The sequence below is a fragment of the Oncorhynchus mykiss genome, chromosome 22 (assembly GCF_057628025.1).
Source record: "Oncorhynchus mykiss isolate SJ-2025 chromosome 22, ASM5762802v1, whole genome shotgun sequence".
Classification (NCBI taxonomy): domain Eukaryota; kingdom Metazoa; phylum Chordata; class Actinopteri; order Salmoniformes; family Salmonidae; genus Oncorhynchus; species Oncorhynchus mykiss.
Genome location: NC_143043.1, coordinates 55,354,625 through 55,382,446, shown reverse-complemented (window position 1 = coordinate 55,382,446; position 27,822 = coordinate 55,354,625). Strand labels below are relative to the sequence as shown.

Genomic DNA, 27,822 nt, shown 5'->3' with positions numbered 1-27,822 from the left:
CTGAGTTCCATCATTCACTCCTGGGCTGCAGTCACCTATCCGGACCCGTTTCACTGCCTACGCGGAGCCCCACCGGGCCTTCACAACCGGACTGCCGACGTTATCTACCTGAAGGAGATCCGGCTGGCTCCTCTGTCGCGACGTTACCGGAACGCCCATCTGCGGCCCGCTAACCGTTAGCTGTCTTTCCGGCTGCTATCTGAATAGACAATCGGACAATTTATTTATTTGAATTATTATGTTTTCTTCTCGGGCCTCTATAACTATATCTATTGTTCTTATTTTTGTTGTTGTGTGATTTGGATTAATCCCCTCTACCACACGGAACCCCACTAATCTACTGACCGAACGCAAGAGGTGGCTAACAACAGACTCCATCCTATGCTAGCTTGCTACCGGTTGGCTTGGCTAGCTGTCTAAATCGCCGTGACCCTAAACCAACCTCTCCACTCACTGGACCCTTTTGATCACTCGACTAAGCATGCCTCTCCTTAATGTCAATATGTCTTGTCCATTGCTGTTCTGGTTAGTGTTTATTGGCTTATTTCACTGTAGAGCCTCTAGTCCTGCTCACTATACCTTATCCAACCTATTAGTTCCACCACCCACACATGCAATGACATCTCCTGGTTTCAATGATGTTTCTAGAGACAATATCTCTCTCTTCATCACTCAATACCTAGGTTTACCTCCACTGTATTCACATCCTACCTTACCTTTGTCTGTACATTATACCTTGATGCTATTTTATCGCCCCCAGAAACCTCCTTTTACTCTCTGTTCCAGACGTTCTAGACGACCAATTCTTATTGCTTTCAGTCGCACCCTTATTCTACTCCTCCTATGTTCCTCTGGCGATGTAGAGGTGAATCCAGGCCCTGCAGTGCCTAGCTCCACTCCTATTCCCCAGGCGCTCTCTTTTGACGACTTCTGTAACCGTAATAGCCTTGGTTTCATGCATGTTAACATTAGAAGCCTCCTCCCTAAGTTTGTTCTTTTCACTGCTTTAGCACACTCTGCCAACCCGGATGTTCTAGCTGTGTCTGAATCCTGGCTTAGGAAGACCACCAAAAATTCAGACATTTTAATTCCAAACTACAACATTTTCAGACAAGATAGAACTGCCAAAGGGGGCGGTGTTGCAATTTACTGCAAAGATAGCCTGCAGAGTTCTGTCCTACTATCCAGGTCTGTACCCAAACAATTTGAACTTCTACTTTTAAAAATCCACCTTTCTAAAAACAAGTCTCTCACCGTTGCCGCCTGCTATAGACCACCCTCTGCCCCCAGCTGTGCTCTGGACACCATATGTGAACTGATTGCCCCCCATCTATCTTCAGAGCTCGTGCTGCTAGGCGACCTAAACTGGAACATGCTTAACACCCCAGCCATCCTACAATCTAAACTTGATGCCCTCAATCTCACACAAATTATCAATGAACCTACCAGGTACCTCCCCAAAGCCTTAAACACGGGCACCCTCATAGATATCATCCTAACCAACTTCCCCTCTAAATACACCTCTGCTGTCTTCAACCAAGATCTCAGCGATCACTGCCTCATTGCCTGCATCCGTAATGGGTCAGCGGTCAAACGACCTCCTCTCATCACTGTAAAACGCTCCCTGAAACACTTCAGCGAGCAGGCCTTTCTAATCGACCTGGCCGGGGTATCCTGGAAGGATATTGACCTCATCCCGTCAGTAGAGGATGCCTGGATATTTTTTAAAAATGCCTTCCTAACCATCTTAAATAAACATGCCCCATTCAAGAAATTTAGAACCAGGAACAGATATAGCCCTTGGTTCTCCCCAGACCTGACTGCCCTTAATCAACACAAAAACGTCCTATGGCGTTCTGCATTAGCATCGAACAGCCCCCGTGATATGCAGCTGTTCAGGGAAGCTAGAAACCATTATACACAGGCAGTTAGAAAAGCCAAGGCTAGCTTTTTCAAGCAGAAATTTGCTTCTTGCAACACTAACTCAAAAAAGTTCTGGGACACTGTAAAGTCCATGGAGAATAAGAACACCTCCTCCCAGCTGCCCACTGCACTGAAGATAGGAAACACTGTCACCACTGATAAATCCACCATAATTGAAAATTTCAATAAGCATTTTTCTACTGCTGGCCATGCTTTCCACCTGGCTACTCCTACCCCTGTCAACAGCACTGCACCCCCAACAGCAACTCGCCCAAGCCTTCCCCATTTCTCCTTCTCCCAAATCCATTCAGCTGATGTTCTGAAAGAGCTGCAAAATCTGGACCCCTACAAATCAGCCGGGCTAGACAATCTGGACCCTTTCTTTCTAAAATTATCTGCCGAAATTGTTGCCACCCCTATTACTAGCCTGTTCAACCTCTCTTTCGTGTCGTCTGAGATTCCCAAAGATTGGAAAGCAGCTGCGGTCATCCCCCTCTTCAAAGGGGGGGACACTCTTGACCCAAACTGCTACAGACCTATATCTATCCTACCATGCCTTTCTAAGGTCTTCGAAAGCCAAGTCAACAAACAGATTACCGACCATTTTGAATCTCACCATACCTTCTCTGCTATGCAATCTGGTTTCAGAGCTGGTCATGGGTGCACCTCAGCCACGCTCAAGGTCCTAAACGATATCTTAACCGCCATCGATAAGAAACATTACTGTGCAGCCGTATTCATTGATCTGGCCAAGGCTTTCGACTCTGTCAATCACCACATCCTCATCGGCAGACTCAACAGCCTTGGTTTCTCAAATGATTGCCTCGCCTGGTTCACCAACTACTTCTCTGATAGAGTTCAGTGTGTCAAATCTGAGGGTCTGTTGTCCGGACCTCTGGCAGTCTCTATGGGGGTGCCACAGGGTTCAATTCTTGGACCAACTCTCTTCTCTGTATACATCAATGAGGTCGCTCTTGCTGCTGGTGAGTCTCTGATCCACCTCTACGCAGACGACACCATTCTGTATACTTCCGGCCCTTCTTTGGACACTGTGTTAACAACCCTCCAGGCAAGCTTCAATGCCATACAACTCTCCTTCCGTGGCCTCCAACTGCTCTTAAATACAAGTAAAACTAAATGCATGCTCTTCAACCGATCACTACCTGCACCTACCCGCCTGTCCAACATCACTACTCTGGACGGCTCTGACTTAGAATACGTGAACAACTACAAATACTTAGGTGTCTGGTTAGACTGTAAACTCTCCTTCCAGACCCATATCAAACATCTCCAATCCAAAGTTAAATCTAGAATTGGCTTCCTATTTCGCAACAAAGCATCCTTCACTCATGCTGCCAAACATACCCTTGTAAAACTGACCATCCTACCAATCCTCGACTTTGGCGATGTAATTTACAAAATAGCCTCCAATACCCTACTCAACAAACTGGATGCAGTCTATCACAGTGCAATCCGTTTTGTCACCAAAGCCCCATACACTACCCACCATTGCGACCTGTACGCTCTCGTTGGCTGGCCCTCGCTTCATACTCGTCGCCAAACCCACTGGCTCCATGTCATCTACAAGACCCTGCTAGGTAAAGTCCCCCCTTATCTCAGCTCGCTGGTCACCATAGCATCTCCCACCTGTAGCACACGCTCCAGCAGGTATATCTCTCTAGTCACCCCCAAAACCAATTCTTTCTTTGGCCGCCTCTCTTTCCAGTTCTCTGCTGCCAATGACTGGAACGAACTACAAAAATCTCTGAAACTGGAAACACTTATCTCCCTCACTAGCTTTAAGCACCAACTGTCAGAGCAGCTCACAGATTACTGCACCTGTACATAGCCCACATATAATTTAGCCCTATCAACTACCTCTTTCCCAACTGTATTTAATTTATTTATTTATTTTGCTCCTTTGCACCCCATTATTTTTATTTCTACTTTGCACATTCTTCCAATGCAAAACTACCATTCCAGTGTTTTACTTGCTATATTGTATTTACCTTGCCACCAAGGCCTTTTTTTGCCTTTACCTCCCTTCTCACCTCATTTGCTCACATTGTATATAGACTTGTTTATACTTTATTATTGACTGTATGTTTGTTTTACTCCATGTGTAACTCTGTGTTGTTGTATCTGTCAAACTGCTTTGCTTTATCTTGGCCAGGTCGCAATTGTAAATGAGAACTTGTTCTCAACTTGCCTACCTGGTTAAATAAAGGTAAAATAAATAAAAAATAAATAAATAAATAAATATAAGTCATTGAAGCAGACCTAAACACATGTTTGAGATGAGTAAAAAATGCTAGGCCGATACAAATTGCCTATCGACTAAGGCAGTGCTGATATGAGCCTATTGTGAATTGTTAACTGCGTGGTAGAGCTCTGTTATTTCCTAAATAAACATCAAGTTTAAACTTATTTTTGTGGGGGGGGGGGGGGGGATTCTTATTTACATTGTTAGTAATACGATTTATTTATTTTTTTTAAACATGTTTTTCAAGAAGGGACAATTAAAGGGTTTAAGACTACATTTGACCTTACAATTAGGCTACTTCATCTTTCAACGGGATAGCTTTTCAAGCCGTTATTGTAGAATAAAATTAAGACATTTACCCTCCGACCGGGTAGACACTGGTTGAATCAACGTTGTTTCCGCCCAACGAGGAATAGACATTGAATTGATGTCTGTGCCCAGTGGGTTATTTATAAGAAAACAAGTTATAAATTGAGATATCCATGTTAAAAGTGTATTTTTCAAAGTAAACATATTACATTAATTTGTTCTTACCTAAATAAATTCCATCCATATGTGCACATTTTTTCTTGGTCGTGTTTAGGTCCACATAAAAGAGAACCACAGGATGTCCGAAACTCTCTCCGGGACTGGGATCCAACACCAACACGGCATCATGCGCAGTCGATCCCGGGAAGAAATCGTGATGTCTTCTACTGTCCTCCAGTACCGAACTCATACCGTAACCGCCCTGCTTCGGCGGTAGCGTCCCTGAAGAATAGGAATCTGGGAGAATGGCGAGTACTTTCTCGGAGTTTGGCTCGGAAACGTACACGGCCACCCCGCTGAGCTGAAGATGGGACAGCCGCTTACATTCGCCCTCAGACAGAGATACCCTGCGGCACAGGTTTAACTTCAGGTACTGAAACCCGGTCTTCACCCACCGATCCAAGCGGCCAAACTTCACCTGGGAGCCGCGGGAGTCACCCAGGAATAGAACCAAGATCAAAAGAGACACGCGCATCCACTTGAGGCTCATGGTTTTGTTGGAAAAAAGATGTGTCATTACGCGCGTGCCTATTTCTTTATTCCACTTATTATTATATATATTTTTTTTATAAACTCTCTCAATTATAGGCTACCACTTTCCAAAACGTTAATGTAATGTTTATTTTGGAATATTAACTCTCTGTAGAAGCTTACTCGACGGCTCCCAACTGTCTTATCAAATGTGAGAGATGCAGCTCTCTACATTAAATGAGGACTTCAAAGGGCTCAGAGCGGCGGCCTGGTGGAGAGTACTGTGCAACAGTAACTCCATCCCACAGGCTCTGACACGCCGGTAAACAAAGGGGGAGAGTGGGAGTTAGAGGGGGGGGGGGGGGGGGGGGGTCTCTAAAGGAACCCGGTGCAGCATGAGGATGGGGATAAGAGGCTACCTGGCTGTCAACGGCAGGAAGAGCGCATCATAGACGCACCGCGCGTCCACTTTTGTTCCAAAGAATGCTGAGCAGGAGTCAATACTGGAAAGGGTGATTCACATAAAACATATAGTCCTATTGATTATGAAATAAACCAATATGTTTTTAAACAATATCTACTGTATCTTAAAAAAAAACAACTTTATGTCTGTATGTTTTCCACAGGTTGTTCACTGGGAAGACATCGTCAAATCACATGTTATTTGTCACATGCCCCGAATACAACAGGTGTAGGTAGACCTCACAGTGAAATGCTTACTTACAAGCCCTTAATTAACCAATAATGTTTTAAGAAAATCCCTAAAAAAGTAAGAGATAAGAATAAGTGATAATTAAAGAGAGGGGCTATATACAGGGGTACCGGTACAAAATCAATGTGTCAATGTGGAGGCTATATACAGGGGTACCGGTACAAAATCAATGTGTCAATGTGGAGGCTATATACAGGGGGTACCGGTACAGAGTCAATGTGTCAATGTGCGGGGGGCACCGGTGTCAAGGTAATTGAGGTAATTATGTACATGTAGGTAGAATTATTACAGTTTTTTTCGATTGCTAAACGACAGTGGGCACAACTGGAGTCACATGTGCAAAACTCTAACTACAGTCTGCACTACCAACAGTCACCTGAGCTAAACAGTTCACATCACCTGCAAAACTCATTCCAAGCAACACAACTCTTAACACATGGCTCAAAACACGCTCAGTGCAGCCAAACACTATGCACAACCCTCACTGAGATAACACACACTGTCACTCAGAACACACTGAGAGTAAAAACACTAGCATCAAACACCAATACAGAAAATACAAACTTTTCATCTTTACAGTTTGAACAATTTCAGTGACTTCATACAAAGTAATATTTTCTTTAAAGAAAATAGTGACATTCTTTCACATGATTTATTAACATTTTTAGAACAATTCATTAAGGTAAATGAAAATTAGCAGTTTGCTTCAATAGTCTGTAGTAATTTACGGAATTACAGTAATGAGAAAAAAAAGGTAGAAACTCAAAGTACATACTGTAATTCGAACAAATAATTGAGGGGCTAATCCTGCCTCTCTCTAGCATCAGACCACAGGTTTTCTTCAACATCACATCTAATGTTTTCTCTTGCCATGCACCTGGGGAAGAACCTTCTGGAGTGCCTTATCCATCCCTGGCAGTCCTCTGGACTCGTGTCCTCACATCCGGCACGCATGGCTTCCAAAAGAGACATTTGGTCATGTGGGTGGTGACCAAACACTTTCCACCTCCAGGCAGAGAAAAACTCCTCTATTGGGTTGAGGAAGGGTGAATATGCAGGCAGGTACAAAACCATAAATCTGTGATGTGCAAGGTTTGGCAAGGTTAAATCCAGCTTCATCGATAAATACAAATGAATGTGGTCTTTCCAGTGCTTCCACCTCCATTACTCTCTGAAAAACAGTAAGTGCACAGTTTCACTGTAGAAATGCTAGTGTTTTTTTTTACTGTAAATATTTTGTATATGTCACGTTCTGACCTTTATTTCTGTTGTTTTGTATTTATTTAGTATGGTCAGGGCGTGAGTTGGGTGGGCAGTCTATGTTTGTTTTTCTATGTTTTGGGGCAGTTCTATGTTTTCGGCCTAGTATGGTTCTCAATCAGAGGCAGGTGTCATTAGTTGTCTCTGATTGAGAATCATACTTAGGTAGCCTGGGTTGCACTGTTTGTTTGTGGGTGATTGTCTATGTTGATGGCTTGTTTCAGCACAGGTCTCATTTTGTAGCTTCACGGTCGTATTTGGTTTATTGTTTTGTTACTCGTTTGTATAGTGTTCAGTTTTTCTTGATTAAAGATTTGCCATGGACACTTACCACGCCGCGTATTGGTCCTCAGATCCATCTCGTCTCTCCTCTTCGGATGAAGAGGAGGACGGCCGTGACAGAATCACCCACCAACCAAGGACCAAGCGGCGTGGTAGAAAACAGCGACGGCAGCAGCAGCAACAACAGCGGCCGGTATCACAGGACTCCTGGACATGGGAGGAGATACTGAACGGAGAGGGACCCTGGGCACAGGCTGGGGAATATCGCCGCCCCAAAGCAGAGCTGGAGGCAGCGAAAGCTGAGAGGCGGCAATATGAGGAGGCAGCACGGCAGTGCGACAGGTACGAGAGACAGCCCCAAATTTTTTTTGGGGGGGGGGCACACGAGGGGTGGAGCTAAGCCAGGTAGCAGACCTGCGCTCACTCCTCGTGCTTATTATAAGCAGCGAGATACTGGGCAGGCACCGTGTTATGCGGTTAAGCGCACGGTGTCGCCAGTACGTGCCCATAGCCCGGTGCGCTATGGGACAGCCCCCCGAGAGTGTCATGCGAGTGCGGGCATCGAGCCAGGGCGTATGGTGCCTGCTCAGCGGGTCTGGTCGCCGGTACGCAGTTTTGGCCCAGGGTATCCTGCGCCGGCTCTGCGTGCTGTGTCTCCGGGGCGCTGGGAGGGTGCAGTGCGTCCTCTGCCCGCGCTCCGCTCGTGCCGGGCGAATGTGGGAATGGAGCCGAAGGGAGAGGTGCGTGTAGTAAGCACTAGATCTCCCGTGCTTACCCACAGCCCGGTTCAACCTGTGCCTGCACTCTGGACGGTCCGGGCTAGAGTGGTTATCCAGCCTGGGGAAGTGGTGCCAAGGTTGCGCACCAGAGCTCCAGTGCTCCCCCACAGCCCGGTCTTTCAGGTGCCTCCTCTTAACCCCAAGCCTCCTGAAGGTCTTCCCAGCCTGGTGGTTCCTGTGGCAGCCCCACGCACCAGGCTGTCTCTCTGTCTCCTCCCTGCAGGTGGTCCTGTCTGTCCGGCGCCGCTGCCGGAGTCTCCCGCCTGTCCGGCGCCTCTGCCGGAGTCTCCCGCCTGTCCGGCGCCTCTGCCGGAGTCTCCCGCCTGTCCGGCGCCTCTGCCGGAGTCTCCCGCCTGTCCGGCGCCTCTGCCGGAGTCTCCCGCCTGTCCGGCGCCTCTGCCGGAGTCTCCCGCCTGTCCGGCGCCTCTGCCGGAGTCTCCCGCCTGTCCGGCGCCTCTGCCGGAGTCTCCCGCCTGTCCGGCGCCTCTGCCGGAGCCTCCCGCCTGTCCGGCGCCTCTGCCGGAGCCTCCCGCCTGTCCGGCGCCTCTGCCGGAGCCTCCCGCCTGTCCGGCGCCTCTGCCGGAGCCTCCCGCCTGTCCGGCGCCTCTGCCGGAGCCTCCCGCCTGTCCGGCGCCTCTGCCGGAGCCTCCCGCCTGTCCGGCGCCTCTGCCGGAGCCTCCCGCCTGTCCGGCGCCTCTGCCGGAGCCTCCCGCCTGTCCGGCGCCTCTGCCGGAGCCTCCCGCCTGTCCGGCGCCTCTGCCGGAGCCCCTCTGCCCAGAGCTGCTGCCGGAGCCCCTCTGCCCAGAGCTGCTGCCCCTCTGTCCCGAGCAGCTGCCTCTCTGTCCCGAGCAGCTGCCTCTCTGTCCCGAGCAGCTGTCTCTCTGTCCCGAGCAGCTGTCTCTCTGTCCCGAGCAGCTGTCCCTCTGTCCCGAGCTGCCCCTCTGTCCAGTGGGGTCATTGAGAGGGGTGGTCATGCTGAGAAAGCCACGGAGGCGGACAATAAGGCGGACTAAGACAATGATGAGGTGGGGTCCGCGTCCCGCGCCAGAGCCGCCACCGCGGACAGACGCCCACCCAGACCCTCCCCTATAGGTCAAGGTTTTGCGGCCGGAGTCCGCACCTTTGGGGGGGGGGTACTGTCACGTTCTGACCTTTATTTCTGTTGTTTTGTATTTATTTAGTATGGTCAGGGCGTGAGTTGGGTGGGCAGTCTATGTTTGTTTTTCTATGTTTTGGGGCAGTTCTATGTTTTCGGCCTAGTATGGTTCTCAATCAGAGGCAGGTGTCATTAGTTGTCTCTGATTGAGAATCATACTTAGGTAGCCTGGGTTGCACTGTTTGTTTGTGGGTGATTGTCTATGTTGATGGCTTGTTTCAGCACAGGTCTCATTTTGTAGCTTCACGGTCGTATTTGGTTTATTGTTTTGTTACTCGTTTGTATAGTGTTCAGTTTTTCTTGATTAAAGATTTGCCATGGACACTTACCACGCCGCGTATTGGTCCTCAGATCCATCTCGTCTCTCCTCTTCGGATGAAGAGGAGGACGGCCGTGACAGTATAGCTGTGTACGTAACCTCAGACGTCTTACCTGGACATATTGGTATCTTTGCTCTTTTACCCGTTCACTATTTCTCTCGAACGGTACAGTGTATAACTGTTTCATTGTAACTTGGTGTTTCTTTAGGACTCGAGCAATAGTTGTTGTGCTGACAGAATTAACATTTTCAAATATATCATTATCAGCCAGCACACTATCTTGAATCTCCCGCAGTTTTATTGCATTGTTGACAACAACCATGTCAACAATAGCATTTTCCTGCGCATCTGAAAATATTTTTCCTCTTCCCCCTGTTGGGGGCAGCCTTTGGGTCCTGTTGTAAAAATATATTTTACAGTCAAACTTACTGTAATATATATCTGTGTAAATATTCTATAATTGCAATACAAAATAGATTCCTGTAATGTTTTCATTTACTGTAAGGATGTAACTCTCACCTGTTTGCATGATGGAAAATTCGCTTTACAGATGGTCTAAGTGTAGCCCTTATTTCATCTGAAATATCAGCTCTTTGTCTTCTTTGTCTTCCTCCACGCATCCGCCCTCTCCCTGCCACCCTTCTCCCTCCACGAACCCATCTTCCTTGTTCCATTTCCAAAATGAATCTTTCTGAGCTCTACCTATATATACTGTAATATGTGTGTGTTAACTAACAAGTCTAAAACAAGACACCTGCTTAGCCTTTCAGCTGAAATTGCAATCAGCAGTGTTTGAAAGGCACAAGGCTGAAATCTATTCCGTTTTGAATGTGTGGTTCACAGTTTTGACAGCAGTGTGTTAGCATTTGAACAAAGTGCTGTAAATCCACAGTGTTGTGCAGGTTGTGGTTAAAGTCATGGGATAAGTGTGTAGAGTTTTGAAAACTGTGTTCAAGCAATGAAAAACGAACTAGAGTTTGGTCCACATGAACTGCTGCTGTGCAGACTGTAGTTAGAGTTTTGCACATGTGACTCCAGTTGTGTCCACTGTCGTTTAGCAATCGGAAAAAACTGTAAAGTGGGTATGCATAGATAAACACAGAGAGTAGCAGGAGCGTGGGGGGGGGGGGGGGCAATGCAAATAGTCTGGGTATCCATTTGATTAGATGTTCAGCAGTCTTATGGATTGGGGGTAGAAGCTGTTTAGAAGCCTATTGGACCTAGACTTGACACTCCGGTACCACTTTCCGTGTGGTAGCAGAGGGAACAGTCTATGACTAGGGTGGCTGGAGCCTTTGACAATTGTTAGGGCCTTCCTCTGACACCACCTGGTATAGAGGTCCTGGATGGCATGAAGCTTGGCCCCAGTGATGTACTGGGCCGTATGCACTACCCTCTGTAGTAGCTTACGGTGGGAGGCCGAGCAGTTGCCGTACCAGGCAGTGATGCAACCCATCAGGATGCTCTCGATGGTGCAGCTGTTTTTTTCGTACCCTCTTCACGACTGTCTTAGTGTGCTTGGGCCATGTTAGTTTGTTGGTGATGTGGACGCCAAGGAACTTGAAGCTCTCAACCTGCTCCACTACAGTCCCATCGATGAGAATGGGGGTGTGCTCGGTCCTCCTTTTCCTGTAGTCCACAATTACAGTGCCTTGCGAAAGTATTCGGCCCCCTTGAACTTTGCGACCTTTTGCCACATTTCAGGCTTCAAACATAAAGATATAAAACTGTTTTTTTTTGTGAAGAATCAACAACAAGTGGGACACAATCATGAAGTGGAACGACATTTATTGGATATTTCAAACTTTTTTAACAAATCAAAAACTGAAAAATTGGGTGCTACAGGTCGTTAGTCATTTAGGCAGGTTACGTTAGTGTTCTTGGGCACAGGGACTATGGTGGTCTGCTTGAAACATGTTGGTATTACAGACTCAGACAGGGAGAGGTTGAAAATACCAGTGAAGCCACTCGCCAGTTGGTCAGCGCATGCTCGGAGTACACGTCCTGGTAATCTGTCTGGCCCTGCGGCCTTGCGAATGTTGACCTGTTTAAAGGTTTTACTCACATCGGCTGCGGAGAGCGTGATCACACAGTCGTCTGGAACAGCTGGTGCTCTCATGCATGTTTCAGTGTTACTTGCCTCGAAGCGAGCATAGAAGTTATTTAGCTTGTCTGGTAGGCTCGTGTCACTGGGCAGCTCTCGACTGTGCTTCCCTTTGTAGTCTGTAATAGTTTGCAAGCCCTGCCACATCCGACGAGCGTCGGAGCCGGTGTAGTACGATTCGATCTTAGTCCTGTATTGACGCTCTTTGCCTGCTTGATGGTTCGTCATACAGAGTTGCAGATGCTCGCTAAAGAGGCAGTCTATTGTTGCCACATCCATTTTTTTGTTGTTGACTAAATTGAATGAATGATATGCACCCGTTGATTCTGGAAGAATATACCATACAAGCTTCAACTGTCACAGCCCCATCAAAATCCCCAAAATATAAGCTTGTTTAACTCCGATGTTTGTAAACAAAATAAATGTAAACAAACACGGTATAGCCTCATAATAGGGTTAATGCTATTATTTGGATATACTGGGTGGTCAGTCCTTACACGCATAGCTCTGTCTATGAATTTGAGAGTGATTACAATGATTAAGTTCCATCCCTTTTTACCGAAACAGGAGTGAGTATGCTTTGCTATTGTTCCAACTCCAGACTGCCCCTTCGACTTCGATACATACTTATAACTTAGTTATACCACCGTTCACATAGCTCTGAACTCGGCCCATACCCATGCCTAAAAGCCACAAATTGGATGATGGAAGAACATGGCTGTCTCTGTCCAGCTCTGTGTACTACCAGGTGTATCCTGTACATATGACAAATACATCTTGAAACCACAGCAATATATTTAGAGTTTTAGGGTTTATATTGTTCTAATTGTAGACATTTCAGTTACACATCATGGTTTAAATATTCTCCATGTTATGTCAATGGGAGGGTTAACATGGCCACCATGGACTGTTGAAGTGTGACGTAAGCGCATCACAACACAGAAACTGCATAGGTCTTTACTCTCTAAATACATGGCTCTGTTTGAAGCTAGTGCCATCTAGTGGCTATGGGTAACCCACAACACACTCCAACCACATCAAACGTTCAGTTCATTCAGTGTCCACTAAGGGTCCCCGTTGTCAAAGTTAAAAGAGAACAGCTGCCTGGACGCTGACCTGGAACAGAGACCACAGCTTGAGTTATAGACTACATATATATATATATATGGTGTCAAAATTCCATTCAGTTTCCCAAAGAAATCCTGGCAGATTGTCTTTACAACTCATTTCTTATCCTGGTTAGAGTATTCTGGATTTCCTGCTTATTCCCTCCTGATCCCGGGAATCTTCCAATCAGGTTGTTTTGGGGGAGGGAAAACATGTGTATTTTGCACCACGACAGCCCTGATTGGACTAATTCACCAGTCACTTATTATTCATACGCGTCAACTAGCAGAAGGGAAGTATAACAGTATTTGTTGTGTGATGTTTCTTCTATGCCTCCCGTAAAAATAAAGTTCTAGTTGTGTCCGTTTGGGTGACCTTGCGAAGTTTGTTTAAACAGGGGAGGTCAGCCATAATGTGTTTTTCAGCCCTCTATGCCTGTACTTTGTGAGGGCACTTCACCTGCCATTTTGAGTATCCTTACCTGCTGGGCGCAGACTTTTTTCTCCACTTGCTGTCTGAATGACGTGCCCAAAGTAAACTGCCTGTTGCTCAGGTCCTGAAACCAGGATATGCATATAATTGATACCATTGGAAAGAAAACACTTTGAAGTTTGTAGAAATGTTAAAGTAATGTAGGACAGTCTTTGACTGATTATACTGTATCAGTCTATGATGACTGATTATAATGTAGCAGTCTATGAAGGTCTATGATGACTGATTATACTGTAGCAGTCTATGGAAGTCTATGATGACTGATTATACTGTAGCAGTCTATGTAAGTCTATGATGACTGATTATACTGTAACAGTCTATGGAAGTCTATGATGACTGATTATACTGTAGCAGTATATGGAAGTCTATGATGACTGATTATACTGTAGCAGTCTATGTAAGTCTATGATGACTGATTATACTGTAACAGTATATGGAAGTCTATGATGACTGATTATACTGTAACAGTCTATGGAGGTCTATGATGACTGATTATACTGTAGCAGTCTATGGAGGTCTATGATGACTGATTATACTGTAGCAGTCTATGGAGGTCTATGATGACTGATTATACTGTAGCAGTCTATGGAGGTCTATGATGACTGATTATACTGTAGCAGTCTATGATGACTGATTATACTGTAGCAGTCTATGGAGGTCTATGATGACTGATTATACTGTAGCAGTCTATGGAAGTCTATGATGACTGATTATACTGTAGCAGTCTATGATGACTGATTATACTGTAGCAGTCTATGATGACTGATTATACTGCAGCAGTCTATGATGACTGATTATACTGTAGCAGTCTATGATGACTGATTATACTGCAGCAGTCTATGATGACTGATTATACTGTAGCAGTCTATGATGACTGATTATACTGTAGCAGTCTATGATGACTGATTATACTGTAGCAGTCTATGATGACTGATTATACTGTAGCAGTCTATGATGACTGATTATACTGTAGCAGTCTATGATGACTGATTATACTGTAGCAGTCTATGATGACTGATTATACTGCAGCAGTCTATGATGACTGATTATACTGTAGCAGTCTATGATGACTGATTATACTGTAGCAGTCTATGGAAGTCTATGATGACTGATTATACTGTAGCAGTCTATGATGACTGATTATACTGTAGCAGTCTATGGAAGTCTATGATGACTGATTATACTGTAGCAGTCTATGATGACTGATTATACTGCAGCAGTCTATGATGACTGATTATACTGCAGCAGTCTATGATGACTGATTATACTGTAGCAGTCTATGTAAGTCTATGATGACTGGTTATACTGTAGCAGTCTATGGAAGTCTATGATGACTGGTTATACTGTAACAGTCTATGGAAGTCTATGATGACTGGTTATACTGTAACAGTCTATGGAAGTCTATGATGACTGGTTATACTGTAGCAGTCTATGGAGGTCTATGATGACTGGTTATACTGTAACAGTCTATGGAAGTCTATGATGACTGGTTATACTGTAACAGTCTATGGAAGTCTATGATGACTGGTTATACTGTAACAGTCTATGGAAGTCTATGATGACTGGTTATACTGTAGCAGTCTATGGAGGTCTATGATGACTGGTTATACTGTAACAGTCTATGGAAGTCTATGATGACTGGTTATACTGTAACAGTCTATGGAAGTCTATGATGACTGGTTATACTGTAACAGTCTATGGAAGTCTATGATGACTGGTTATACTGTAACAGTCTATGGAAGTCTATGATGACAGGTCACCAGGCAACCAGAGACAGAGCAGAGTGTGCATCAATTGTTACAGTAGTGGCATTACAAGCAACATCCCAAATAGCACCCTATAGTGCACTCCTTTTGACCAGAGCCTTATGGGCCGAGGCACCCTATTCCCTATATAGTGCACTCCTTTTGACCAGAGCCCTACGGGCCGTGGCACCCTATTCCCTACATAGTGCACTCCTTTTGACCAGAGCCCTATGGGCCGTGGCACCCTATTCCCTATATAGTGCACGCCTTTTGACCAGAGCCCTATGGGCCGTGGCACCCTATTCCCTATATAGTGCACGCCTTTTGACCAGAGCCCTATGGGCCGTGGCACCCTATTCCCTATATAGTGCACTCCATTTGACCAGAGCCCTACGGGTAGTGTACTGTATAAGGAACCATTTGGGACAAAGCTTCAGAGTGGCCTACTATCAGTGTGAATTGCAGGTGGTTTGTCACTATGCTGACTGAATGTGAGACGATAGAGGTGAGGTTCCTTACGTGGTTCTGTTGTAAAGGTCCATTGACTAGGGGGGGATATAGGAGTTGTTTTGATGAAGAGCCGAGAGCTCCAAACATGACACTAAGCCTCGACTATGTTCCAGTGAACTGGAGAAGAAAGTCTACTTTGTTTTGCTATTGTTTGTGTGCAGAAGTGCTTGTAGGTCAGGCGTGTACAACTTACAACCCCATTCGGGCCTACTACACAATTCTGCATCAGGCGGCAGGTAAGTAGGTAGGGTGGCAGCGTGTCGGGCCAGTAACCGAAAGGTTGCAGGTTTGAATACCCGAGCTAACAAGGTGAAAAATCTGTTGATTTAAAAAAAAATTACGAGGTAAGTTGACTGAGAACACATTCTCATTTACAGCAACAACCTGGGGAATAGTTACAGGGGAGAGGAGGGGGATGAATGAGCCAATTGTAAGCTGGGGATGATTAGGTGACCATGATGGTTTGAGGGCCAGATTGGGAATTTAGCCAGGACACCAAAGGTTAACATCCCATCCGAAAGACAACACCCAACACAGGGCAATGTCCCCAATCACTGCCCTGAGGCATTGGGATATTTTTTTAGACCAGAGGAAAGAGTGCTTCCTACTGGCCCTCCAACATAACTTCCAGCAGCATCTGGTCTCCCATCCAGGGACTGACCAGGACCAACCCTGTTTAGCTTCAGAAGCAAGTCAACAGTGGGATGCAGGGTGGTATGCTGCTGGTGATGCAGGGTGGTATGCTGCTGGTGATGCAGGGTGGTATGCTGCTGGTGATGCAGGGTGGTATGCTGCTGGTGATGCAGGGTGGTATGCTGCTGGTGATGCAGGGTGGTATGCTGCTGGCAGTATACCATTGCCCTTTAGCAATGCACTAAACCCTGATTTGCTACCTAACCACTATGGCTTTGTGCCTATTGATTCATATGATGCTCATGCAATGAGTATGTACCATTGCCTACATGGAAATTAAGAGCTATTTGCATGTGAAACTGTATAGGACCACCAAGGTAAAATTAGTTTTATACTGGATATTCGGTGGATACTCTGTTTTCTCTAGTCTGACTCGAGCATGCCATGACTGTGAAGATGGTTCATTCTGAATCAGGGATGAATAGAATCCACACTTTTTTTTTTAGTTGTTGAAACTGTGGATTTAGCTCTATCCTCCCCTGATTTAGAATATACCATCTTCATAACTCATGACTTTGATTCAATAGCTATTGAAGATTGCAAGCTAAAACAACTTTATATATCTAAATGTCAACAAACTTATACAGATCTAATGTTACGGTAGATAATATGTCTAAACTCCAATATACTGAAAGAGAAAAAAACATATACATAACAAAAATAAATGTACAAGAAAGGTATAATATTCATGAAGTGCATTGTAAACAAGAATGGTAAAATGATGTCACATAAATCAAATCAAAGTTTATTTTGATCACATGCGCCGAATACAACAAGTGTAGAACCTTACCGTGAAATGCTAAATACAACAAGTGTAGAAGCTTACCGTGAAGTGCGGAATACAACAAGTGTAGACCTTACCGTGAAATGCTAAATACAACAAGTGTAGAAGCTTACCGTGAAATGCTGAATACAACAAGTGTAGAACCTTACCGTGAAATGCTGAATACAACAAGTGTAGACCTTACCGTGAAATGCTGAATACAACAAGTATAGAACCTTACCGTGAAATGCTGAATACAACAACTGTAGAACCTCACCTTGAAATGCTGAATACAACAAGTGTAGACCTTACCGTGAAATGCCGAATACAACAACTGTAGAACCTTACCTTGAAATGCTGAATACAACAAGTGTAGACCTTACCGTGAAATGCTGAATACAACAAGTGTAGACCTTACCGTGAAATGCTGAATACAACAAGTGTAGACTTTCTCTCCTGTTGCCCTAGCCTGCATCTGTTCTGGGTATTGGGATCCAGGTTATTCACAAGTGGAGTCAGATACCGCTCCTAGTGCAGAAGTACGTCCACTGCCTGGGAATGACAAACACTTCTTCTAGTGGTGTGAATGCGATTGTAGCCTGGTCTCAGATCTGTTTGTGCTATCTTGCCAGCTTCTGACCAGCCTGGTCCCAGATCTATTTGTTATGATAACAACGTACTATTGTCTCAAGATCTTTTCCTGACGTTGTTTTGTTGTATCTCTCTCAGGTATCTCCACAAGCCTCATCGGTGGGAATACGTTTTGACCTGCGTATCTGTGTGTACGTGTCATGTCTATGTGTACGTGTCATGTCTGTGTGTACGTGTCATGTCTATGTGTACGTGTCATGTCTATGTGTACGTGTCATGTCTATGTGTACGTGTCATGTCTATGTGTACGTGTCATGTCTATGTGTACGTGTCATGTCTATGTGTACGTGTCATGTCTATGTGTACGTGTCATGTCTATGTGTACGTGTCATGTCTATGTGTACGTGTCATGTCTATGTGTACGTGTCATGTCTATGTGTACGTGTCATGTCTATGTGTACGTGTCATGTCTGTGTGTACGTGTCATGTCTATGTGTACGTGTCATGTCTATGTGTACGTGTCATGTCTATGTGTACGTGTCATGTCTATGTGTACGTGTCATGTCTATGTGTACGTGTCATGTCTATGTGTACGTGTCATGTCTATGTGTACGTGTCATGTCTATGTGTACGTGTCATGTCTATGTGTACGTGTCATGTCTATGTGTACGTGTCATGTCTGTGTACGTGTCATGTCTGTGTGTACGTGTCATGTCTGTGTGTACGTGTCATGTCTGTGTGTACGTGTCATGTCTGTGTGTACGTGTCATGTCTATGTGTACGTGTCATGTCTATGTGTACGTGTCATGTCTATGTGTACGTGTCATGTCTATGTGTACGTGTCATGTCTATGTGTACGTGTCATGTCTATGTGTACGTGTCATGTCTATGTGTACGTGTCATGTCTATGTGTACGTGTCATGTCTATGTGTACGTGTCATGTCTATGTGTACGTGTCATGTCTATGTGTACGTGTCATGTCTATGTGTACGTGTCATGTTACGACCCGCTCCGCGTTTACATCTTCCAAGACGGACTTGTCCGCTTTGCCAGCGTCAAGTACGTCACCTGACCTGTTTCGACTAATCATCTCCATCTTTTGACAATATGTTTGGTTGTACTTCAGTTGAAGCCGGAAGGTTATTATGCTTTATAACTGATTTTGGGTTGTTTGTGCGTTGGTATTCCCCTTCTATGAAAAGCCTTAGCAACAAGTTCATGCACCTGACAAACTACAACGTGAACAAGAAGAACTCTGAATATCAGAACAATGACAGTGACGAGACCTGCCAGGGACACAAGTGGTGAGAACAAGGATGGGATGTGTTTATGTTAGCATGTCACAAGGCTTTTTCATTGGACAGATGTAGTAATGAGTGTCTGTGTGTGTGTGTGTGTGTGTGTGTGTCCGTGTGTGTCAGGGCTCTGAAGACACTGTGGCACTACCTAGGCTTCTAAGGGAGTTGACACTACGCTGATCTGGGAGAAGATCAAGGACATTGTCATCAAGACCATCATTGCGTAGGTAACAGAATATTTAAATACAACCCTGACACTGCCTTCTGAAAGTCCCCTTTGACTTATTCCACATTGTAGTGTTATAGCCTGAATGCAAAATGGATTACATTGATTTTTTCCCCCTCACCTATAGTGACATCACAATACCCCATAATGACATCACAATACCCCGTAGTGACATCACAATACCCCGTAATGACATCACAATACCCCACAATGACAAAGTGAAAACATGTTTTTAGACCTATTTTCTAATTTATTGAAAATGAAATACAGAAAATATCTAATTTCCAAAAGTTTTCGCACCTTTAAGTCAATACATGTTATATTCACCTTTAGCAGCGATTATACCTGTGATTCTTTCTGGGTAATTCTCTAAGTGCTTTGCACCCTTGGATTGTACAATATTTTAACATCTTTTAAAAATTATTCAAGCTTTTGTCAAGTTGGTTGTTGATCATTGCTAGACAGGCATTTTCAAGTCTTACCATAGATTTTCATGCCGATTTTAAGTCAAAACTGTAACTAGACCACTCAGGAACATTCAATATCTTCTTGGTAAGCAACTCCAGTGTAGATTTGGCCTTGTGGTTTAGGTTATTGTCCTGCTGAGATGTGAATTAATCTCCCAGTGTCTGTTGGTAAGCAGACTGAACCAGGATTTTACCTGTGCTTAGTTCTATTCCGTTTCTTTTTATCCCCCAAAATGCCCTAGTCCTTGTCAATGACAAGCATACCCATAACATGATGCAGCCACCACCATGCTTGAAAATATGAAGACTGATACTCAGTGATGTGTTGTATTTGCCCCAAAACAAAACACTTTCTATTCAGGACATAAAGTTAATTGATTTACTTTAGTATGATCCCTGAGCGGTTTTCTTCCCCTCTGGCAACTGAGAGGACCTCCACACTGACTCAGTACCGGTACCCCCTGTATATAGCCTCCACACTGACTCAGTACTAGTGCCCCCTGTATATAGCCTCCTCACTGACTCGGTACCGGTACCCCCTGTATATAGCCTCCACATTGACTCTGTACCGGTACCCCCTGTATATAGCCTCCACATTGACTCTGTACCGGTACCCCCTGTATATAGCCTCCACATTGACTCTGTACCGGTACCCCCTGTATATAGCCTCCACATTGACTCTGTACCGGTACCCCCTGTATATAGCCTCCACATTGACTCTGTACCGGTACCCCCTGTATATAGTCTCCACATTGAATCTGTACCGGTACCCCCTGTATATAGCCTCCACATTGACTCTGTACCGGTACCCCCTGTATATAGCCTCCACATTGACTCTGTACCGGTACCCCCTGTATATAGCCTCCACATTGACTCTGTACCGGTACCCCCTGTATATAGCCTCCACATTGACTCTGTACCGGTACCCCCTGTATATAGCCTCCACATTGACTCTGTACCGGTACCCCCTGTATATAGCCTCCACATTGACTCTGTACCGGTACCCCCTGTATATAGCCTCCACATTGACTCTGTACCGGTACCCCCTGTATATAGTCTCCACATTGAATCTGTACCGGTACCCCCTGTATATAGCCTCCACATTGACTCTGTACCGGTACCCCCTGTATATAGCCTCCACATTGACTCTGTACCGGTACCCCCTGTATATAGCCTCCACATTGACTCTGTACCGGTACCCCCTGTATATAGTCTCCACATTGACTCTGTACCGGTCTTCCCTGTATATAGTCTCCACATTGAATCTGTACCGGTACCCCCTGTATATAGCCTCCACATTGACTCTGTACCGGTACCCCCTGTATATAGCCTCCACATTGACTCTGTACCGGTACCCCCTGTATATAGCCTCCACATTGACTCTGTACCGGTACCCCCTGTATATAGCCTCCACATTGACTCTGTACCGGTACCCCCTGTATATAGTCTCCACATTGAATCTGTACCGGTACCCCCTGTATATAGCCTCCACATTGACTCTGTACCGGTACCCCCTGTATATAGCCTCCACATTGACTCTGTACCGGTACCCACTGTATATAGCCTCCACATTGACTCTGTACCGGTACCCCCTGTATATAGCCTCCACATTGACTCTGTACCGGTACCCCCTGTATATAGCCTCCACATTGACTCTGTACCGGTACCCCCTGTATATAGTCTCCACATTGACTCTGTACCGGTACCCCCTGTATATAGCCTCCACATTGACTCTGTACCGGTACCCCCTGTATATAGCCTCCACATTGACTCTGTACCAGTACCCCCTGTATATAGTCTCCACATTGACTCTGTACCGGTACCCCCTGTATATAGCCTCCACATTGACTCTGTACCGGTACCCCCTGTATATAGCCTCCACATTGACTCTGTACTATATATTCAATATACAGGTGTCTGTTTTTTTTTAAATACCTGTCTTCCAACAGGTGCCCTTCTTTGCAAGGCATTTAAAAACCTCCCTGGTCTTTGTGATTGAATCCCTTGTCTGAAATGCTCAACTGAGGGACCTTACAGATAATTGTATGTGTGGGGTACAGAGAAAAAAATCATATTAAACACTATTATTGCACACATAGTGACACCATTCAACAGTATAATGAGATTGTTAATCAACATTTTTCTCCTGAACATACTTAGGATTGCCTGAACGGGGTTCAATACTTATCGACTCAAGACAAGTTCCGATTTTCATATTTAATTAATTTGTTTAAATAAATAAAAAAAAGCTAAAAACACAATTCCACTTTGACATTATGGGGTATTGTGTGTGTGTGTGTGTGTGTGTGTGTGTGTGTGTGTGTGTGTGTGTGTGTGTGTGTGTGTGTGTGTGTGTGTGTGTGTGTGTGTGTGTGTGTGTGTGTGTGTGTGTAGGCAACAAAATCTTAATTTGAATCGATTTTTTTATTCAATCTGTAACACAACAAAATGTAGAAAAAGTAAAGGTATGAATACTTTCTTAAGGTCCAGACATATGGAAGTCAGAGCAGAAACCAGGAAGTCCAAGGAGCCGTAGATCTCATCTATTTATTTAAGGGTATAAAACTATTTGTATTGTTTTGAAAAACATTTCAAAGTGGTTTCCATCGTCGGGCAAGAAAGATAAGAAAAGATATGGAACTACCCAGACTCTGCCTAGAGCTGGCCGTCCGCTCAAACTGAGCAACCGGGCAAGAAGGATCTTGGTCAGGGGAGGTGACCAAGAACCCAAAACTAAAGAGTTCCTTAGCCAAGATGGACGAACCTGCTAGAAGGACAACAGTCTCTACAGCACGTCACCAATCTGGTCTTTATGAGAGAGTGGCCAGACAGAAGCCACTCCTGAGAAAAAGGCACATGACAGTACGCCTGGAGTTTGCAAAAAGGAATGTGGAAGACAGAGCACAAGACAAAAAATACAATTCTGTGGTCTGATGAGACTAAAATATAACTCTTGGCTTGAATGCAGAGCGCAATGTCAAGAGGAAACCAGGCACAGCTCATCACCCGTCTAACACCATCCCTACGGTGAAGCATGGTGGTGGCAGCATCATGTTATGGGGATGCTTTTCAGCAGTAGGGACTGGGAGACTGGTAAGGATAAAGGGAACAATGAATGGAGCCAAATACAGGCAAATCCTTGATGAGAACCTGTTCAGAGTGCAAACGACCTGAGACAGGGGGCGAAGATTTACGTTCCAACAGGACAATGACCCCAAGCATACAGCCAACGCAATGCTGGAATGGCTTCAGTACAAGAATGTGAAAGTCATTGAGTGGCCGAGCCAAAGCCCAGACTTGAATCCCATTGAAAATCTGTGGAAAGACTTGAAGATTGCTGTTCACCGCCGCTCCCCATCTGACTTAACAGAGCTTGAGAAAATCTGTATGGAAGAATGGGAGAAAATCCCCAAATCCAAATGTGCAATGCTGATACAGACATACCCAAGACGACTCAAAGCTGAATCAGACATACCCAAGACGACTCAAAGCTGAAACAGACATACCCAAGACGACTCAAAGCTGAATCAGACATACCCAAGACGACTCAAAGCTGAATCAGACATACCCAAGACGACTCAAAGCTGAATCAGACATACCCAAGACGACTCAAAGCTGAATCAGACATACCCAAGACGACTCAAAGCTGAATCAGACATACCCAAGATGAGAAAACGTAAATTGTAACCGTGCAGATAGTTTTAACATATCCATGAGAAATGCATTGTATTTGATATTATAACGAAAGGTCTGGTTGGGTATATTAGATTTTCCACAATGAAACCAAAAACCAGGTAGTTCAATGTCCATTTTTAAGACGGTTTGGGCGGCAGGTAACCTAGCGGTTAAGAATGTCTGGCCGGTAACTGAAAGGTTGCTGGTTTGAATCCCAGAACCGACCTAGGTGGGTACAAATATAATCTGTCGGTGCCCTTGTGCCCTTGTGCCCTTGTGCAAGGCACTTAAACCTAAATGTTCCTGTTAGTCACTTTGGATAGACGCTAAATGACTAAAACACAATGACCAAGCAATAGTTAAATGCCTATTTTAAGACTAAACAACATGGGGCTGGACAGGAAGTGGGTCAATGCTTTTGAGGAAACACTGTGCCAATGTTGACCCCACCCCCCCCCCCACCCCCGGATGCTTGAGAAAGGGCTGTGTGGAATGCCCCTGGGCACGCTGGGCACGCAGGCTGAGTTGGGAAACATGTCAGCCTGCATGTGTGGGGGTGGAGAGGAGTGGTGTGAGTGGGGGGGGGGGGGGGGGGGGGGGGGGGGGGGGGAGAAGACAAATGTAACAGCAGCACGACAGAGTAGAAATGTCATTTGGAAGGTGCCTGTTCATTATAGGATAGACACTTCAAATTAAAATCACATTTTGTTTGTCACATGCCGATGAATACAACAGGTGTTGTAGACCTCACAGTGAAATGCTGAATACAACAGGTGTAGTAGACCTCACAGTGAAATGCTGAATACAACAGGTGTAGTAGACCTCACAGTGAAATGCTGAATACAACAGGTGTAGTAGACCTCACAGTGAAATGCTGAATACAACAGGTGTAGTAGACCTCACAGTGAAATGCTGAATACAACAGGTGTAGTAGACCTACAGTGAAATGCTGAATACAACAGGTGTAGTAGACCTCACAGTGAAATGCTGAATACAACAGGTGTAGTAGACCTTACAGTGAAATGCTGAATACAACAGGTGTAGTAGACCTTACAGTGAAATGCTGAATACAACAGGTGTAGTAGACCTCACAGTGAAATGCTGAATACAACAGGTGTAGTAGACCTACAGTGAAATGCTGAATACAACAGGTGTAGTAGACCTCACAGTGAAATGCTGAATACAACAGGTGTAGTAGACCTGACAGTGAAATGCTGAATACAACAGGTGTAGTAGACCTCACAGTGAAATGCTGAATACAACAGGTGTAGTAGACCTGACAGTGAAATGCTGAATACAACAGGTGTAGTAGACCTCACAGTGAAATGCTGAATACAACAGGTGTAGTAGACCTACAGTGAAATGCTGAATACAACAGGTGTAGTAGACCTTACAGTGAAATGCTGAATACAACAGGTGTAGTAGACCTCACAGTGAAATGCTGAATACAACAGGTGTAGTAGACCTGACAGTGAAATGCTGAATACAACAGGTGTAGTAGACCTCACAGTGAAATGCTGAATACAACAGGTGTAGTAGACCTCACAGTGAAATGCTGAATACAACAGGTGTAGTAGACCTACAGTGAAATGCTGAATACAACAGGTGTAGTAGACCTACAGTGAAATGCTGAATACAACAGGTGTAGTAGACCTACAGTGAAATGCTGAATACAATAGGTGTAGTAGACCTTACAGTGAAATGCTGAATACAACAGGTGTAGTAGACCTCACAGTGAAATGCTGAATACAACAGGTGTAGTAGGACGTCACAGTGAAATGCTGAATACAACAGGTGTAGTAGACCTCACAGTGAAATGCTGAATACAACAGGTGTAGTAGACCTCACAGTGAAATGCTGAATACAACAGGTGTAGTAGACCTCACAGTGAAATGCTGAATACAACAGGTGTAGTGGACCTCACAGTGAAATGCTGAATACAACAGGTGTAGTAGACCTCACAGTGAAATGCTGAATACAACAGGTGTAGTAGACCTCACAGTGAAATGCTGAATACAACAGGTGTAGTAGACCTCACAGTGAAATGCTGAATACAACAGGTGTAGTAGACCTCACAGTGAAATGCTGAATACAACAGGTGTAGTGGACCTCACAGTGAAATGCTGAATACAACAGGTGTAGTAGACCTCACAGTGAAATGCTGAATACAACAGGTGTAGTAGACCTCACAGTGAAATGCTGAATACAACAGGTGTAGTAGACCTTACAGTGAAATGCTGAATACAACAGGTGTAGTAGACCTCACAGTGAAATGCTGAATACAACAGGTGTAGTAGACCTTACAGTGAAATGCTGAATACAACAGGTGTAGTAGACCTCACAGTGAAATGCTGAATACAACAGGTGTAGTAGACCTGACAGTGAAATGCTGAATACAACAGGTGTAGGTAGACCTTACAGTGAAATGTTGAATACAACAGGTGTAGTAGACCTCACAGTGAAATGCTGAATACAACAGGTGTAGTAGACCTCACAGTGAAATGCTGAATACAACAGGTGTAGTAGACCTCACAGTGAAATGCTGAATACAACAGGTGTAGTAGACCTCACAGTGAAATGCTGAATACAACAGGTGTAGTAGACCTTACAGTGAAATGCTGAATACAACAGGTGTAGTAGACCTCACAGTGAAATGCTGAATACAACAGGTGTAGTAGACCTCACAGTGAAATGCTGAATACAACAGGTGTAGTAGACCTTACAGTGAAATGCTGAATACAACAGGTGTAGTAGACCTCACAGTGAAATGCTGAATTACAACAGGTGTAGTAGACCTGACAGTGAAATGCTGAATACAACAGGTGTAGTAGACCTCACAGTGAAATGCTGAATACAACAGGTGTAGTAGACCTGACAGTGAAATGCTGAATACAACAGATGTAGTAGACCTGACAGTGAAATGCTGAATACAACAGGTGTAGTAGACCTGACAGTGAAATGCTGAATACAACAGGTGTAGTAGACCTCACAGTGAAATGCTGAATACAACAGGTGTAGTAGACCTTACAGTGAAATGCTGAATACAACAGGTGTAGTAGACCTCACAGTGAAATGCTGAATACAACAGGTGTAGTAGACCTTACTTACTTACAAGCCCTTAATTAACCAACATTGCAGTTTTATTAAAAAATAACTAATAATTAAAGAGCAGCAGTAAATAACAAAAAAATACAGTGTGGAGGCTATATACAGGGTATTACGGTACAGAGTCAATGTGGAGGCTATATACAGGGTATTACGGTACAGAGTCAATGTGGAGACTGTATACAGGGGGTACTGATACAGAATCAATGTGGAGGCTATATACAGGGTATTACGGTACAGAGTCAATGTGGAGGCTATATACAGGGTATTACGGTACAGAGTCAATGTGGAGGCTATATACAGGGTATTACGGTACAGAGTCAATGTGGAGACTGTATACAGGGGGTACTGATACAGAATCAATGTGGAGGCTATATACAGGGTATTACGGTATATAGTTAATGTGGAGGCTATATACAGGGTATTACGGTACAGAGTCAATGTGGAGGCTATATACAGGGTATTACGGTACAGAGTCAATGTGGAGGCTATATACAGGGTATTACGGTACAGAGTCAATGTGGAGACTATATACAGGGGGTACTGATACAGAATCAATGTGGAGGCTATATACAGGGGGTACTGATACAGAGTCAATGTGGAGGCTATATACAGGGGGTACCGGTACAGAGTCAATGTGGAGGCTATATACAGGGGGTACTGATACAGAATCAATGTGGAGGCTATATACAGGGGGTACTGATACAGAGTCAATGTGGAGGCTATATACAGGGGGTACCGGTACAGAGTCAATGTGGAGGCTATATACAGGGGGTACCGGTACAGAGTCAATGTGGAGACTATATACAGGGGGTACCGGTACAGAGTCAATGTGGAGGCTATATACAGGGGGTACCGGTACAGAGTCAATGTGGAGACTATATACAGGGGGTACCGGTACAGAGTCAATGTGGAGGCTATATACAGGGGGTACCGGTACAGAGTCAATGTGGAGACTATATACAGGGGGTACCGGTACAGAGTCAATGTGGAGGCTATATACAGGGGGTACCGGTACAGAGTCAATGTGGAGACTATATACAGGGGGTACCGGTACAGAGTCAATGTGGAGACTATATACAGGGGGTACCGGTACAGAGTCAATGTGGAGGCTATATACAGGGGGTACCGGTACAGAGTCAATGTGGAGACTATATACAGGGGGTACCGGTACAGAGTCAATGTGGAGGCTATATACAGGGGGTACCGGTACAGAATCAATGTGGAGGCTATATACAGGGGTGTACTGGTACAGAGTCAATGTGGAGGCTATGTACAGGGGGTACTGATACAGAGTCATTGTGGAGGCTATATACAGGGGGTACCGGTACAGAGTCAATGTGGAGGCTATA

At 44.9% G+C, this 27,822-nt stretch overlaps 1 protein-coding gene across 1 annotated transcript in view; it reads right to left on the bottom strand.

Moving 5' to 3' along the window:
- si:ch211-67e16.11 (uncharacterized) overlaps positions 1 to 5,498 on the bottom strand; it is a 41,544-nt gene extending 36,046 nt beyond the window's left edge. Inside the window, exon 1 of the mRNA XM_036959483.2 lies at positions 4,721 to 5,498. Coding sequence (XP_036815378.2) covers positions 4,721 to 5,231 — 511 coding nt within the window. The 5' untranslated portion in view covers positions 5,232 to 5,498. The remainder of the gene's footprint in view (positions 1 to 4,720) is intronic.
- Positions 5,499 to 27,822: the final 22,324 nt, after the last annotated feature.